The 17,757-nt window shown below is 39.9% G+C and overlaps 1 protein-coding gene across 1 annotated transcript in view; it reads right to left on the bottom strand.

Annotated features, from left to right (window-relative positions):
- LOC126293645 (putative GTP-binding protein 6) overlaps window positions 1-17,757 on the bottom strand; it is a 34,060-nt gene extending 16,303 nt beyond the window's left edge. The window contains exons 1-3 of the mRNA XM_049986921.1: window positions 16,436-17,757; window positions 10,157-10,318; window positions 4,009-4,170 (exon numbers count right to left, since the gene is read on the bottom strand). Of these exons, the coding sequence (XP_049842878.1) occupies window positions 4,009-4,170; window positions 10,157-10,318; window positions 16,436-17,161 (1,050 nt within the window). The 5' untranslated portion in view covers window positions 17,162-17,757. The remainder of the gene's footprint in view (window positions 1-4,008; window positions 4,171-10,156; window positions 10,319-16,435) is intronic.

The raw sequence follows: 17,757 nt of genomic DNA, 5'->3' as shown, positions 1-17,757 counted from the left end.
GAACTCAGATTCTGAATGCACCAGACTGTTTTCCCAACTCTATGAGGGTAGCTACTATCCTGAAGCACAAATGCACCATTTGAAAGCTACCCTTTCCACTATGTTTTTATTTTCAGTTCAAACTTCCACGTCAGCTGTAGCTATTCACTCTATTTGACCTTTACAAGTGTACCGACTCACTAGTGGGCCTTTCTTACCTGAAAACAATGTTGTCATCAGTTTCTCTGGGGAAGCATGGCTTTTGAAATTTATTATTATTATTATTATTATTATTATTATTATTATTTTCCTGTAAGCAAAGACTGGCATTTCTATATGATGCTCTGACACTGGTTTACAGTAATGGACTCACGTCTGAGCAGTTACTATATCAGGGTGTATACACAGACAAGGAAAAAAATTCCCTGGATTTTTTCCAGGTGAAAATACACTTTCTTTGTGTTAAGTGGCAGTAAAATTTTCATCGGAACTGTAAAACTTATCAATCCTTTGACTGGTAAAGATTTTATACACAGGCATAGAATTTCCTGGCACTTCAGTAAACAAAACTCTGCAAGAAGATAACGTGTTTTGGAGTGATCTTCGATGCACACATACGCTGCATATTTTCATATTATGAAACTCCACCAAACACAGCACATTAGTTTACGAAGCACTGAGACTGAGACTGTGATGCACTTTTGTCAATCATAGCTCACATCACATTATGTTACCTCACCAGCAAATGACAGCATAATGCCATACATGCCATAAGCTGAAATTGTGCACTTGAAATTCACAAACAGCTGACACCGGCTAACTGTGTGGAATGAAACACTTTGATTCAAATAAATTGACTGCCTCTGCAGAAAAAAACAACAAAAGCCAAATTTCTTTAGTAAACCAACAAAAATAGCTTCATTGCTCTGCAAAGCAATTAATGCTCGATTGCCAATAACAAGGAAATAAAATACCATCAGAAAACAAACTACTAACATATTTTAGCCTTCCTTAATTATGTGAGTGTATTTTAATTTATTTGATAGCTTCCAGTCACAGAAAACCATCTTCTTTTCATTTGACACGACAGTTGTAAACAAAGAGAGAACAACAAAATAATGAAACATAAACGAGGGTCATGTGGAGACTACTCCTACTGCAACCTGTCTGCTCTGCGAATGCACGAATCTGGCAGCATTTTTCCAGGTAGCATCTGGTTGCTTGCACCTAACCTACTCAATATACATCTAACAGCCACACTGCCAAGTAGTGAAAAGCAGGAGAAAGTGATACTCACATGCGGCTTCAGCTCCGTGCATACACGAGCCCACTGACAACTGCTCAAATGAACCCAATTCAAACAGTTGTGATGTCACACTCATCAACATCAGCTTGTTGTTACACAATATTGCTTAGTCTTAATTCTAAAGCCTTTGCCACATTTTTCTGTCACTGGCTGCTTGTGTATGCACTGTGTGTCACTGCTGTAAATAGCACATTTTCTTTGCGACCCTAAGTTTTATACTGGTATTTTTCTTTAAATTATGATTTATTGCTGCAGTATTATTCTGCAGTAACAGGCTAAAGTAATATTATTACATGTCAAAATTACAACATTTAACTCAAAATTAAAACAATGAAAAATTCCCAGAAGTCTAAAAAATTTCTGGGGTTTTCCCCGGATGAAAAAATTCCCAGGTTTTTCTAGGATTTCTCAGTTGTCCCAGAGCATTTACACCCTGTATTCAATAAGAAAGTCTTCTCTTTCCTGTTCAAAATTCCTTAAATGTGATTTCCACATTTCCAAATATTCCAGTCTGTGTTTGTCTGTCGGTTGACATGGTACCCAATGAGCACAAATTCAATAGTTCAATGGTTTGTGGACGATTACAAAATCTGAGTCGCATCTTATGTTCCCACTCTCGTGCAGTATCTTCAATTCTGATATTATGATCATCAGGGGATTTCAGTCATCTTTCCCTGCCTCTATTGTTTCTGAACTGAACGCCCTACGCCGCACACAAACGTGCTTGCTTTTTAAAAATTACGTACTCCTAAGGTTTTCACTGTCTAAGACAGCTATCACCATACTACAGCTGCATTCTGCAAATAATTTCCACAGACTTAGTCGTTTCAAAGTACAGAAAATGAATTATTTCCTCCATTTCCTCCCCAGTTCACTCAGAGAATGGGGCACTAAAAATAAAATGCTCTAAAATCAACATGAATACAGCTAATTACTGAACTCTCACAGAGTGTGAAAACAACAATAAGCTTAAGAAGTGTCATTACTGAGTCAGTGTTTTTGCCTTTACTTATTGACTTGCCCTCATATTTCTCAATATTACAGTTGATGAAAACTGCCGCTCGAGCAGTAAGCCACAGCAATTGGTTATTATACCTTAATGAAAATTTTGAATGTCTTGCCACTCTCTTATTTTTATTGCCACAAAATGTTGGAGTTACTGCTGCTGCAATCTGTACAAACAGGATATGATAGTGCTCCAACATTCTTCTGCAACATCAATTGTAGTGTCTGTAATATCGAACCTCACCTGGATGTCAGATAACGCAGTCTGTTTAGTTTAATGGTTTTAAAAATAGCATTTTATATGCAAAGGGTGTCCCCGGAGGAATGGTCACTATGGAGGGATATGAGAGGAACAGTCATCAAAGGCAAAAAAAATCTAGGAAACATGGGCTCTAAAATGCATACTTTATGAGCTATGAGCACATCCTCACCTTCAACACTGTGAAACAAATCTCTTCTACCACAAACTCTCTGTTTTCAATATTTTGGGAGGGGTAGTGTGAGCCAAAACAAGAAAAAAAAGTCTGGTAAACATGGGCTCTAAAATGAACACCACAAGAATGATGAGCACTTGATCAGTAGAACAAATGGTTTTCAAACACGCAATAGAGGAACAAGTGATCAAGGCTCTTAATGCATTTGGAGCCCATTTTCACTTTTAACAAATGAAAGAAGAGAAACAGAAAATGACTGATTACAGTCTTATTGAGGTGGGTATGAACTGAGAAGTACACTCATGACTTTTACAAGCTTTTTATTCACTTCTTGGTGTGTTCTTAAAATGGTTATGTTGCCTATATTATTTTGCTATACCAAATAGCACTCTCTCAGTACAATGCAATTTGCCCATAGCCAGTACAGTAGCACAAAAGAAAAGAAGAAGATTGAAAAGAAGTTATAATATTAGATTGGCAAATGTTTAAAGGATGTTACGAACTTTGCAACTTCACATGGATTGACAAAATATTAGCAACTAAAATTAAATTTTGAATAAAATGACAGTGAATTTATGTGGAATTAAGTTTGCTTCTCAATACTTCCTCTATGTAGTAACAATCTATCCTATTTCATACTGATATTCCATCCCACATATTATACAACCGAATCCTCAAAAAAATTTATTTCATGAAGCTAACTGCAAAAAATACTACACATAAATAAATAACAATACTATGAAAAGGGTAGTTGCTACTCACCATATAGCAGAGATGCTTCGTCACATCTGCCTATCTGCCACTCAGCATTTCCACTATACAGTGAGTAGCAGCTTTCCTTTTCATAATATTGTTACATTCCATTCTGGATTTTCCATTGTTTAACACATAATTTAGAAAGTCACAACAAAGATATGTCCAATGTAGAGAGTAAAAAAACACAACTTACATATTTTAATTTACTATAGAATCAGACTGAATATAACAGTAAAAGTAATTGCAGTAGGAATTTGTATTCTTCAATGACTGAAATGGGGTAGCCAAACAAACTAGGTTTAGAGAAAAAATTGGTGGTAAAATTCGAAAGAAACCCAGCTATATTAGAAATGACTTCTGGCACATGGGTAGAGCAGAGTAACAGTTTGCAAGAATCTCTCTCGATAAGTTTCATGAATGGCAAGAAGAGCAAGGCAAAAATTCTCCACATGGAGTAAGGTGCAAAACCGAGAATTAAACAAGATGTAATACTAGATGTGATGAATGTTTAACCTGCAGCTAGCCTACCTTTATGAGAGATGTTTTGCCAGCATTCGTGTAGCCCACAACGGCAACCACAGGTATGCCGTGCTTCTGCCGGTTGCTGCGCAGCAGCTGCCTCTGCGAGCGGAGGCTCTCCAGGGCGCGCTGAAGCTTGCGCTCCCGACCAGACAGGATCCGCCGTCTCAGCTGTAACAACCAGTACGAAGTGTTCACTAATTCTCCATACACGTTTTGAAAATTTTGCTTGTCTGTAAAATGTAACATTTCGGAATGCTTCCATTTCAGAAGCAACATTCCACCTACAGCAATATGATTTCTTTCAAAACATGCATAATGAATTATGTGCATGGGCTATCTAGAAAGTAAAAGACATTTTGGTCTAGTGTGGCAGTGGACGGAGCAACAGCCACCATTTTGGTGCTATAACGTGTCTACACCCAGTATGCAACCAGTGGTGGTAGCATGTGGTCTGTGTTTCTGCTACTTTGTTTTGTTTGATGTATTAATATTATACCGTAATAGACAATCCCACCATTTGTGAGGTGTGTTCTGTGATTAGGTTTCTGTTGGCAAAAAACTGCAAACCAATTGAAATTTGCCAAACACTGACAAAGTTAAGGCAGGCGATATAAAACAAGCATCATAGAAAACTTACCGTAATATATATATATATATATATATATATATATATATATATATATATATATTTCCTTCATGACAATGCCCGTGCACCCACGGCCAGCTCCTATGGGGTTTTGGATGGGAGGTGCGTGATCGTACACTATACAATGAGTGACTACACCTCTTCCCACCACTAAAGACAGGGCTCACTACACAACACTTGGATACTGGCGTCAACCTGCTTGCTGGTATAAACCGGTGGTAGCAATTACAGATGGCAGATTTCTATAAAGATGGTTTTGAAAAACTTGTGCCAAAGTATGAAATGTGCCTCAATTTGAATGGCAATTATGTAGAAAAATAGCTTAAGAGTTTACCTTTACAATGTATATAATAAAATTTGGTTTTCCATATTGTAATTTTTCTATTTCAAAATGTCTGTTACTCTCTGGCTAGCCCTTGTATTTGAGAGCCCTAGTTAACTGTTTATTTTATAACACTGTAGATATTGGTACCATGGCCAATGGCAAGCATACCCGGCGTCAGAGAGAATTCCAACTCGAGATGTGAACCTTTCCAACTCCAATGGAGAGTGGCAGTCGACTCTGATGCCGAGCCTCATTTGACATGATTTTTCATAGCTCTCGCATGCTCCAGTCTCAAATATGACTGTACTAGGCACCAATGCTGCATAGCAATGCCATCTGGTGTTGAACAATAGCAGTGATGTTGAGAGAAAAGTTGTAATTATTGCAATCAAGTTCTTAGGCGAAAAATGGCTAGTTCTGCATGCACAGTTTATTCTAAGGAAGAGACTGAAGAGGTTTTAGAGCAATGTCTAACTGAAAATGAGAGTGACCCTGACTTTAATGATGACAGTGATTCATTTTTAAACAATTTAAATAACATGACAATGCACAGTCCACCCTGAAGAGCTTTTAAAAAATATCACCCAATGAACATTTTTGTATTGTAAGGCTAGTATGCGCGTCCGGGATAAGCCATTTTGATGAAAAATAAATTTCCAAATTTTGAAAAGCTAAGATTTGCGGGTACCCTTTATTTTTAGTGTTCTTGAAAATGAACAACTTTTTTGCATTGCAAATAGTTTTATAGCACTGTAAACATTGCTTGACCTATACTTCTATGTATAAGAACTTTGCTGCCTTAATCTCAGACTGCCAACGTCATCAACCGCTAAACGTACACTGAGGACCATGGGCTCAAGGATGCAACAAATGGATAAAAAATTATAAAAATTTGAAAACATAGTGCCGCACTACCCGCTGAGTACCTAGCGAGTCGGTGACGCAACCCGCCTGACTTGGCTTGGCACCAGGCCGGCGCACCAGCAGATGCACGCTTCCAGTAAGGCTTGAGTGCACGTCCTGGATAAGCCAATCCTGCTGGTGCCTGCAAAGTCTAAGTCCGTTATCAGTGCGTTACATCATCAAGGTCACTCATCTTCTATATAAGCGGGCAGTGCACACCTGCGGAACCATTCCACTGTGAGCTCTATCTGCAACAGCATTGAAGCACTATGCCTCGTTGACGTCTGTATCATCAACACTGCCTCCACATGCCTGTCTACAAACATATTATTAGCCTCGAAAATAAACTAGGAGGAAATGCAACTGCAGAAGCAATCGCGCGGTTCTAAACTGAAGCGCCTAGAACCGCTCGGCCACAATGTCAGCATGGGCTCTTGAGCAATAAAGTTTTGTGACCACTGCTATTGTGTATATGAAGGTGTATCAACATGTAGCACAGATGCTGAGCCATAGAAAGGGACAACAGTAAGACCATCAGAAAAGTTAGCTTTCGGCCAACAAGGCCTTTGTCAAAAATAGACAATGTACACACACACACACACACACACACACACACACACACACACACACACACACACACACAGGCTCCAGCTGCCAGAGACTTTGGTCATGTGTGTGTGTGTGTGTGTGTGTGTGTGTGTGTGTGTGTGTGTGTGTGTGTACATTGTCTATTTTTGACAAAGGCCTTGTTGGCCAAAAGCTAACTTTTCTGACAGTCTTTTTGTTGTCCTTTTCTATGACTCAGCATGTGTGCTTCATGGTGATACACCTTCATATGCACAATAGCAATGGTCACAAAATTTTATTGCTCAAGAGCCCATGCTGACATTGTGGAGTGGCTCCTAAGCCAACATGTGTACCACATTTATTATTAATTGCAACCTATGCAAATTAGTACGTTATGAACCCCCACTCACACTTGCAATCAGTTGGGGGCCGGCCCCCAGGTACTGACTGTTATTAGTCAGCACCATTCAGAACACTGAGTCAACTGTTCTCCATTTCAAATTTCTGTCTCCCTCCACCACCCTATGCTCTGACAGTTTAATTTTTTGACAATGTTTTTGTGTTGTCACTGTGAGTGGATGATTAACTGATTAATAACATTACTGTACTTACATTTAAATAAGTTACACAATAGGAGATACGATCACAAATGTTTACTGAGTTCTGAATGTTGTTTTGTCTTCTATACATTGAGTTGTAGCACAACAGCTTAAATATGTTTCATATTCCCTGCTACAAATTTTTACCATATTTGAAGACGACTGTGCAGCCACAAATCCGTGTTACTTCCATGTGAAAATTTATACCACAGCAGCAGATCGGCCCACGAGTTGTCAGAACTGGAAGGCGAACAATAAGACATTTCCCACCCAACATCCTTTCACTCTGCAATGGTCGCACAACTCACTCTTCTGCCACTAAGTGGCCATCTTTACTTAGCTCACGGCCAAATTCACCGACATCATTTAAAATTAAGCTCATCCTAAAATATTACTTTGTTCAAAGGTTTCAAAGACATTAGCTGCATTTGGGCATTGAAATGTAGCAAAGGTAACAAGTGAAAAATTGTGCTGGACCGAGACTCGAACCCAGATTTCCAACTTAACATGAATGGATTTCTCATAGCATCTGCTTGTGGCTGCCATTACTTAAGTCCTACCAAAATGACTATGGTGAACTCCTGGCTGCAAAGCATGTTTTGCAACATGCTAGTCTGTCAGTCTCTTCCCCCTTCTGCAACTGCCCTTGTGCTCTCCTAGTTGTTTTTTGACCATTCTTTTTGTAGTACCCATGTATGTCTCCCCACAATTACACAGAATCCTATAAATTCCTGATTTTTTCAGCATTTGGCTAGCATCCTTAGCTGATTTTAGGTGATATTGTATCTTCTGGTTGACGTTCCACTTTTTTCTGGCCAATAAGTAACGTCCTTAATGAAACGCAGGCAAACTTTAAATTCCACCGGCGCTTGAGCATCACTACGATTTCTACACGGTGGACTTCACACTCTTTCCACCTCAGTGAAAAAAATAACCATTCTTGAGAAAAGCATTGGTGAGATGTTTTATTTCAGTGCCAAGCAGCTCTGAATTGCAAATTTCCTTTTTCTATTCACCAATGTTTTTACGATACCTTGCTTTTGGAATGAATACCGGTGTAGGTAACGGTCTGTGTGCATGAGTTTTTGGTAAACCATGTGGCTCAAGCTACCATTTTCCACCATGTGGCAATAACGCCAGTGGATGATGGCAGTTGACAATGACCAATTGTGCTTGCGCATTCAAAACGTGTGACATCACGTCACAGGTGGATGCGGAATTTTGCTGTAGTCAATAGCAAGCCAGGGTGCGAATCAGACATTGAAAGTAGCTATGATCCTCCTCAAAAAATGTCCTCCATAGATGAGGACGAAACACTGGATTTTTTAAAGGTGAAATTCATTCATCCATGGCATAACAGCTCAGGACATTTTAAGAACTGTGACATTTCCAGCCATTAAAGTTTACATTTTACAAAGGGATACTTGTTCATCACACTGGTTCTGAATATCAGAAGCTTATAAACACATGCATAGAGAGCTGCATCAGCTTAATGTGTTTGGTTTATTCTGGTGCATCTCCACTCTTGACAGGAATCACTGCACATCCTCTGGAGCTTTCAGTCTCAGCTTGGCAGGTAGCTGCAAAAGAGCTCCTGTCAGCTACTACCGACAAGTGGGAAGTTCATGCAGTTATGTGGTTTTTGAGTGTAAAAGGCATTAAACTGATCCAACATTCATCAACGGTTTACGCAAGTGTACAGAGAGTCGTGTGTGTATGTCAAAAATGTCCACAAGTGGTGTAGGGAGTTTGCACGTGGTCTACTAATTCATGACGAGGGAAGATACAGGAGACCGCCAATTCCCGAAGAGACAATTGCAGGGGTTGAACAAATCGTGCTGTGAGATCACTGTATCACTGTCAACGAGCTAGCTCTACGATTTTGTTCTCCAGGTTTCTCGAAGTACCTTTCCCTGGACTTTGACTGAAGTTCTGAAATTTCAGAAGATGTGTGCACGATGGGTCCCGAGAATGCTGACAGAAGACCACAAACGCCAATGTGTTGAAACTTTCCACCAATTTCTTCAACTCTGAGACAAAGTTTTGGATTCAATAGTCACGGGTTATGAAACCTGGGCTTTCACCTTCACACTTGAGACCAAATAACAGTCACGTGGGTGGTGGCATTCCGAACATTCAACAGAACACGGTCTGAAAGTAAAGTTGTGGCAACTCTGTTTTGGTATCGAAGGGCGTTAGTGTTGGTCAACTTATTTGTTCCTAGGACAACAATAAATGCAGACAGGTATTGTCAGATGACAACACCCCCCCCCCCCCCCCCACATCACCCGTGAAACTGTGGGTCTTCTGCAACAGCTTGGACCAAACATCATCAAGCATCCACCCTATAGTCTGGACTTAGCATCAAGTGACTACCACCTGTTTCCCAAGTGGAAAGAATACTTGACTGGAAGCCACTTCAGTGATGACGAAGAGGTGAAATATGAGGTGCAACGCTACTTCAACAGCAAGACGGCAGGCTGGTATGACGTGGGCATACAGAAACTGCTACAGCATTTACAGAAATGTATCAATAAAAATGGTGATTATGTGGACAAACAGAAAAATTTTCAAGCTTCAAAATTATGTGCAATTTATTGCAAATAAACACTTCTTTATATTTTTTAAAAAAACTTGGATCATCCTCTTACTATCCTCACACAGGAAGCAGCTGGAGAAGTCTCTCAAACCCTGTACACTAATGATCTCAATCAATTTACCATTAATTTTTAGTGTTTTCAGTTCCCAATCACAATTTTGTTTGCAATAACAATGAACAAACCTTAATGTCAGGGAGAGGGATAAGTGGACAGAGAGAGGTGGGGATGAGAGAGAGAGAGAGAGAGAGAGAGAGAGAGAGAGAGAGAGAGAGAGAGAGAGAGAGAGAGGGGGGGGGGGGGGGGGGAATGATGTGATGCACAGAGAGGGTGATGAGGATGAGAGGGACAAAGAGAGGGGGACAAGAAAGTAGGTGAGAGCGGGACAGACAGGGGAGGGGGAAGGGAAAGAGTTTAGGGTATATATCCAATTCCAAAAAATATTTAGCAGTTGTGAAGCATTGGCAAGTTTGCTACTTAACTTACAAAGAACTACGATTGTGGCCATTTTGCTTACTTCTAGGTAAGTTTCGCCTGGTCCGCCGACAGAAGCTGACGCCCCTTGGGGCCGAGAGGCAGCCGTCTCGTGGATGCCTCTCAGGCGTGACCACAGGTAAGGGACTTCCGCCATTGCAACCTGCAGCTTTGCCTCCTTCGTACGAGCGTGTTCGCGGAATATCTGAAACATTTTCAAAATTACCATATCATGTACAGTCTCTATAAAATATGTTGCAGCTAACAAGGGCAATTTTGTATGAAGTTATTACTTTAGTACTTCATAAGAGGTGTCCGGTAGCAACAATATTATTTGGTTCTGCAGTTTCTCTCTGTGTATTAGTTGATCAAACAGTCCACAAGTATACTGTCAGTCCACAATCTCCAGCATGCCTAACACTTTGAAAATTAGGCAAGTCACCATCATCAGTTGCATTTGCAAACCGACCTCCTGTGGGCACATATCCAACGTATACCCCCTATCTTCATGGGCTGCTCCACGTAATGTATGGACCCAAAAATGTGTGTCGAAGCCCAAAGAGGTGATACCAGTGACACCCGACAGGATACCTCGGCTGTGAGAGTATGGATGCAAGCAATCTGTGCACTTTGTCACTGTTTGCTGTCTTCTCTTTAACAGAGCTCATGCTGGTCCCCAACTATTGCTGGGCCTATAGCTACATTCCTGGTCAATAAGACTGTCTTTGATGCACATTTTGATGGCCCTTCTAACAATGTTGTCCCACTGCCTGCAACCACAGACTTGTTACGACATATTAGTCAAATGTGCTGCTGGTGTTTTCAGCAGTGATCGATGGTCGCATTGTTTGTCCGCTATGTGGTGCCACAGTTGCATGAAATCTGGTACACCCTAGCCTTCCACCATCATCATCATCATCATCTAAGACTGATTATGCCTTTCAGCGTTCAGTCTGGAGCATAATCACTTTATAAAATTCCTCCATGTTCCCCTATTCAGTGCTAGCATTGGTACCTCTTCTGATGTTAAACCTATTACTTCAAAATCATTCTTAAGCGAATCCAGGTACCTTCTCCTTGGTCTGCCCCGACTCCTCCTACCCTCTACTGCTGAACCCATGAGTCTCTTGGGTAACCTTGCTTCTCCCATGTGTGTAACATGACCCCACCATCTAAGCCTGTTCGCCCTGACTGCTACATCTATAGAGTTCAAGCCCAGTTTTCCTTTGATTTCCTCATTGTGGACACCCTCCTGCCATTGTTCCCATCTACTAGTACCTGCAATCATCCTAGCTACTTTCATATCCGTAGCCTCAACCTAGTTGATAAGGTAACCTGAATCCACCCAGCTTTCGCTCCCATAGAACAAAGTTGGTCGAAAGATTGAACGGTGCACAGATAACTTAGTCTTGGTACTGACTTTCTTCTTGCAGGAAAGAGTAGATCGTAGCTGAGCACTCACTGCATTAGTTTTGCTACACCTCACTTCCAGTTCTTTCACGATGTTGCCATTCTGTGAGAATATGCATTCTAAGTACTTGAAACTGTCTACCTGTTCTGACTTTGTCTCCCCCATTTGGCACTCAATCCGTTTATATCTCTTTCCCACTGCCATTACTTTCGTTTTGGAGATGTTAATCTTCGTACCATAGTCCTTACATTTCTGATCTAGCTCTGAAATATTACTTTGCAAAATTTCAACAGAATCTGCCATAACAACTAAGTCATCTGCACATGCGAGACTGCTTATTTTGTGTTCACATATCTTAATCTCACCCAGCCAGTTTATTGTTTTCAACATATGATCCATAAATAATATGAACAACACTGGAGACAGGTTGCAGCCTTGTCTTACCCCTGAAACTACTCTGAACCATGAACTCAATTTACCGTCAACTCTTAACTGCTGCCTGACTATCTATGTAGAGACCTTTAATTGCTTGCAAAAGTTTGCCTCCTATTCCATAATCTCGTAGAACAGACAATAACTTCCTGCTAGGAACCCGGTCATATGCCTTTTCCAGATCTATAAAGCATTCTCCATTATTTGCCGTAAGCTAAAGATCTGGTCCTGACAACCTCTAAGAGGCCTAAACCCACACTGATTTTCATCCAGTTTGTCGTCAACTAATGCTCGCACTTTCCTTTCAACAATACCGTAGAAGATTTTACCCACAATGCTGATTAAAGAGATACCTCTGTAGTTGTTACAATCTTTTCTGTTTCCATGTTTAAAGATTGGTGTGATTACTGCTTTTGTCCAGTCGGATGGAACCTGTCCCGACTCCCAGGCCATTTCAATTATCCTGTGTAGCCATTTAAGACTTGCTATTCCACTGTATTTGATGAGTTCTGACTTAATTTCATCCACCCCAGCTGCTTTATTGCACTGCAATCTATTGACCACTTTCTCAACTTCCTCAAATGTGATCCTATTTCCATCATCATTCCTATCCCATTCTACGTCAAAATCTGAAACATTACTGTTCGTATTTTCACCTACATTGAGCAACTCTTCAAAATATTCCCTCCACCTGCCCAAGGCATCCACAGGATTCACCAGTAGTTTTCCTGACCTGTCCAAAATACTTGTCATTTCCTTCTTACCTCCCTTTCGAAGACTGCTAATTACACTCCAGAATGGTTTTCCAGCAGCTTAACCCATAGTCTCCAACCTGTTTCCAAAGTCTTCCCAAGATTTCTTCTTGGATGCTGCAATTATCTGTTTGGCTTTGTTTCTTTCTTCAACATAACTTTCTCTGTCTACCTGAGTTCTAGTATGTAGCCATTTTTGATACGCCTTCTTTTTCCTTTTACAGGCTTCCTTGACTGTGTCATTCCACCATGCTGTTTGCTTCATCCTACTTTTACACACTACTGTTCCAAGACATTCTTTAGCCACTTCTCGTACTGTGTCCCTGTATCTTGTCCATTCCTTTTCCAATGACTGTAATTGACTACATTCAACTGACTGGTACCTTTCTGAGATCGCTGTCATGTACTTATGCCCGATTTCCTTATCCTGAAGTTTCTCCACTCTTATCCTCCTACATATGGACCTGACCACCTGCACTTTCGGTCTCACAATCCCAATTTCACTGCAGATTAAATAATGATCAGTGTCATCAAAGAATCCCCTGAATACACGTGTGTCCCTCACAGCCTTCCTGAATTCCTGATCTGTTATTATATAGTCAATGACAGATCTGGTTCCCCTAGCCTTCCTACATGTCAGCCACTTGGCCCCAAGAAGTCTGTTTACCAGAGCACCTGATGGCGGTAATATGCCTGATCACCAACATATTGTGCTCACTTAATATTATTAATCTGCAGCACACCCGTAGACTGTCCAATCGACATCATTATTACCTCCAGAATGAGACTTTCACTCTGCAGTGGCGTGTGTGCTGATATGAAACTTCCCGTGAGATTAAAACTGTGTTAAGTTTGGAAGGTAGGAGACGAGGTACTGGCAGAAGTAAAGCTGTGAGGACAGAGCGTGAGTCATGCTTGGGTAGCTCAGCACTTACCGGCGAAAGGCAAAGGTCCTGAGTTCGAGTCTCGGTCTGGCACACAGTTTTAATCTGCCAGGATGTTTCATCATTATTAACTGTTTACTTGATATCAAAATCTACTGGTTTCATTGTTGACCAATGTTGATCATAATGGGACAACTCTGTGGAAGGCAATAACAAGGAAGAAAGATTAGAGACACTCTTCGGGGAAGATCCACAATCGTTGTTAAAATTTTTCATGCTGAATAAATTTGCGCCAGTTGTAGTTGACAATTCCTTTGAGTAAAACTATTCACATGACCCGGGTATCAAGATGAAAATCCTATATTCAGGTACTGCAAAAAATAAGGGAAACTAAGAGGAATACCATAGATAATTAATTCACATTAAGAGGATACATACAAATGTGAATATCATGTCATCTTTATTGTGTACGGAAAATTGTACCAGTCATATAAAAAATCTAGCAAATTTATCAAATAGCATGTGAGATCCCAGGTGGGTAAAGTGTGAAAAAGTTCTCTTAGTCAACCAATACCCCATCAGGTAAATTGGGCCTAAAAACAAACTGTATACATCAACAAATAAATACTGACTGCCAGTCTAATGTAACTTAGGAACCAACTGTGGATGACCAGACATGTGGCATAGGCTGAAGACAGAAAAATGAAGGCATAAATGCCACTGAATGCCAATTTGTGGATCTCAAAATTGGCTAACCATGTAATTGCCCAGCCTGCCAAACATCGTATATGTCCAGCATGACTGGGGAACAGACTGCCACGCGAATCGCAGTAAGACACCTCAGTACACACATCAGAGTGGCCACTGCCAGAACTAAGACTGAGGGACAACGAAAGAAACCAAACTTAACAACATTGCCGCAGCACCACATTTTCTCCCAAATGTCATCCCATATTAATAATGCTAAACCCACATTAATATGTGAATGGCATTAACTGAGATAGTACTCATATAGGGCTAACAGTAAAAGAAAATAACACTGAAGCCGATTTATTCATCATGAAAAACCTGTATTAGAGATTAATGTCTCGTCAACAATGAGGTCATTAGGGATGGAGAGCAAGCTCAGGGCTGGAAAGGAAATCGCTTGTTGCCTTAGAAATGGTCATAAGAAATGGATCACCAACTCAGATTACGGACACAAATTGCTCATGTCCTTTGGAAAAGAATCACCCTCATATTTGCATTACTCGATTTAGAGAACCAAGGAGAACATAAAACTTGACAGGTAGGCAGTATTAGCCTGCAAAGGAAGTGCACAACTGCATCTACATAGTAATACATAATGTTGACTTCTTTCACATCCTTTAAGTCCTTTCCTGGTATGTTTCGAAATTATCACAAACGATATCAGAAGCAAGTAAAACCAACTTTAGGCCTAAAGTCCACTAATTTTGGTGGACAATAACCTGACAAGATTTTTCTCATTTCTTCTGTACCCAAATAAAGTGACTAGGACCCGTATGTTACGAAATCAGTAAATCACTACTCACTACAAGTACTGACAAATGAAAGTCCAGTATGCCAGTACATTAATTTTGAACAAAACCAGAGGCTCTGTATGCAGCCAAAACACAGTCCATCACCAACCATGGCCCAATTGATAGAATTGAAAGGCCGGAGATCAAAGAAAAGGAGATACCAAGAAAAATCCACAACAACAAACTAATTCACATAAAAAATGAAGGCCTACAGAAAAACTCTCAGACCTAATGATGAAAAAAAAAAAGAATTCTTTTTTTAAAGACACATCAGAATGAACTCAAACAGATTAACAATAAAACCTATTTCCACATGAAAAAACCAACAAATCAGTTTAAGGAAAAAGAGAAGCACTTAACTCCAAATCACAGAAAATATACAATTTAAAAAAATTAAAAACAAGAAAGAGGGTTCCCAGTCAAAATTAAAACCAAACAACAGTCCAAATCTCCAAAGAAGATAGAAAAGCAAGATCAGAATGAATGAAATAATATACTGGGCTAATAGAAAGGCATGTAACATTTAAAAATTGACTGATCTAACGTACGCCAAAGCATAATGAAACAAAAAAATGAAGAAAAATAATACATACACTCAAATCCCTGTAATGGAACCACAAACTTCATATACAGAAAAACATGCTCAACATAAAAAAGTACCAACATCAAAATAAAATAAAATAAACTTTTTTAGGCTACTTCAGAAAAGAATTTTACATCAATGCTAAGCTACAGTACTTTTCCCAGTCAGGACAAATATATTGTTTGCAAATTCTTAAATTGTTTACATCATATAACTGACTTCAGGTTGTATAGTGTTCCTGCAACACACGCTGTACAATAAAATCATTTGGCATTACAGATTTGACAGTGTCTCATATTTATGGCAGGCAACGAAAACTTCGTAACTCCTTTTTGTTAAATTGTACAGGATAAGCAAAAAGGGTTTCTTAAAAAACAATATAAAGTGATACAGATAAAGTTCCTACATATGTAACTGTATAGTAGAAGCCTAGTTATTGACAGATTGGATAAATCCATCACTTTCAAATGTCTCTTTCATAATGGAGTAACTGGTTAATGGCATTAGAAGGTTCTGCCTACCATCATTACACATATAACAGAATTTTAAAATTTCAAGACAACACAGGGAAAGCATTGAGACTAAAGAGTTATTTAATGTTCAGTTAGAAACATCCATGTAACACTGTTCAAAACACAGCAATGATGTAAAGATACTTTCAGACCCTATTTCTTGAAATTTGATTGGTAATATATGCCCAAGTGCATTCTCATACGAACCTGGATAACAACTGTGTACCTATCAAAAACTGGAACGCCGAAGTGGTCTTCAAGTTCTTTGTGCTGAATGCCTTTCAATATGTTTGTACTGATGAAGACACCTGTTACCTTCTTATCCTTCCGAATTCGTTGTTGCAGCCTCTCCAAATTGCCTCTTCCAAAAAAGGTTTTTTTATCGAAATTTTTCAACGAAATAATCTCTGTGTCCACAACTGTCCATCTGCGTAGGGTTCTGACAAGTGCTACAGCCTCTTCCAACTGCAGTTCTGGAGTCGTAATTAATTTCTTCGATGGACCCCATTTAATATATGGTTGAATAACAAGTAGCTGGTGCCCCATTTCTGCTGTGCGCATAAATCTATTATATAATTCCTGATATTCTTCTTCCCTGGTATCATCCTCGGGATCTGAATCGAATGTGATTCTGTCACCCAATCTATTCTTTGAAGAAAAATGCATCCCAGCAAATCTATTACACGACGGTAATGCGACACCTCCGAAAATCGCAAACCTCGATAAGTAAAAGGCCTTACTACATTTATCATCCACACACCGTAAAGTTTCATTATGTTTGTTAAAATAACATAAGGCACTATTCGAGTGATAAACGTTTCTGGTGAGAATCCTTAAGCTGAAATTGTCGACAAGAAGGCGACTACCACAACCTGAGGCTGCACCCAGTGTTCGCTGCACCCAAGACACTGCCATTTTTCTTTTGATCTTCATCCAATGTTTCAGGAACGATTTACAGTTCTGCAGCTTTCAGATACGTGTGTTTATCTTCGGCGGCCATCCAGGCCGCCTGGCAAGCTTTGGTCCTATCACTCGTGACTTTATAGGAGACGCCGGTAGCCAGTACGCTGGATACAAGTATGACAGCGTTTCTGCTATAGGGCAAACGTTTCTGTAGAAGCGTCTGGCCGATGTACGAAGCCGAGAATGTCAATGCAAATCCAGCCAGCCCTGTTAGCAGCGCTCGTGACATACAGTCCATATAGGACGAGAAACCCGGATGTTTTTCCTTCTGCTGCTCTTTCAATTTCTTGATATCGTTCATTATGATAGTACACACTTCACAAGTAATTCACAGATACAAGTTGATATACTGAACCATAGCCGCCAACAGTGCGACGCTGATATTTGACTGATAAATATATAAGCTTACACGCAGCTCCAAGATCAATTTAATTAAGCCACTACAATTTAACTCTCTTTAAGTCACTCAAAAGAGTCAATGAGAATGAAAATGAACCTTTAAACATAACTATAAATGCAGCGTCACTTTGCCAACGTTGGTAACAACGTCAGAGATCTAACACCGA

This window comes from Schistocerca gregaria, chromosome 10 (genome assembly GCF_023897955.1).
Source record: "Schistocerca gregaria isolate iqSchGreg1 chromosome 10, iqSchGreg1.2, whole genome shotgun sequence".
Lineage (NCBI taxonomy): Eukaryota > Metazoa > Arthropoda > Insecta > Orthoptera > Acrididae > Schistocerca > Schistocerca gregaria.
Note: the sequence above shows the minus strand (reverse complement) of the source record. Positions and strands in the feature narration are given on the sequence as shown.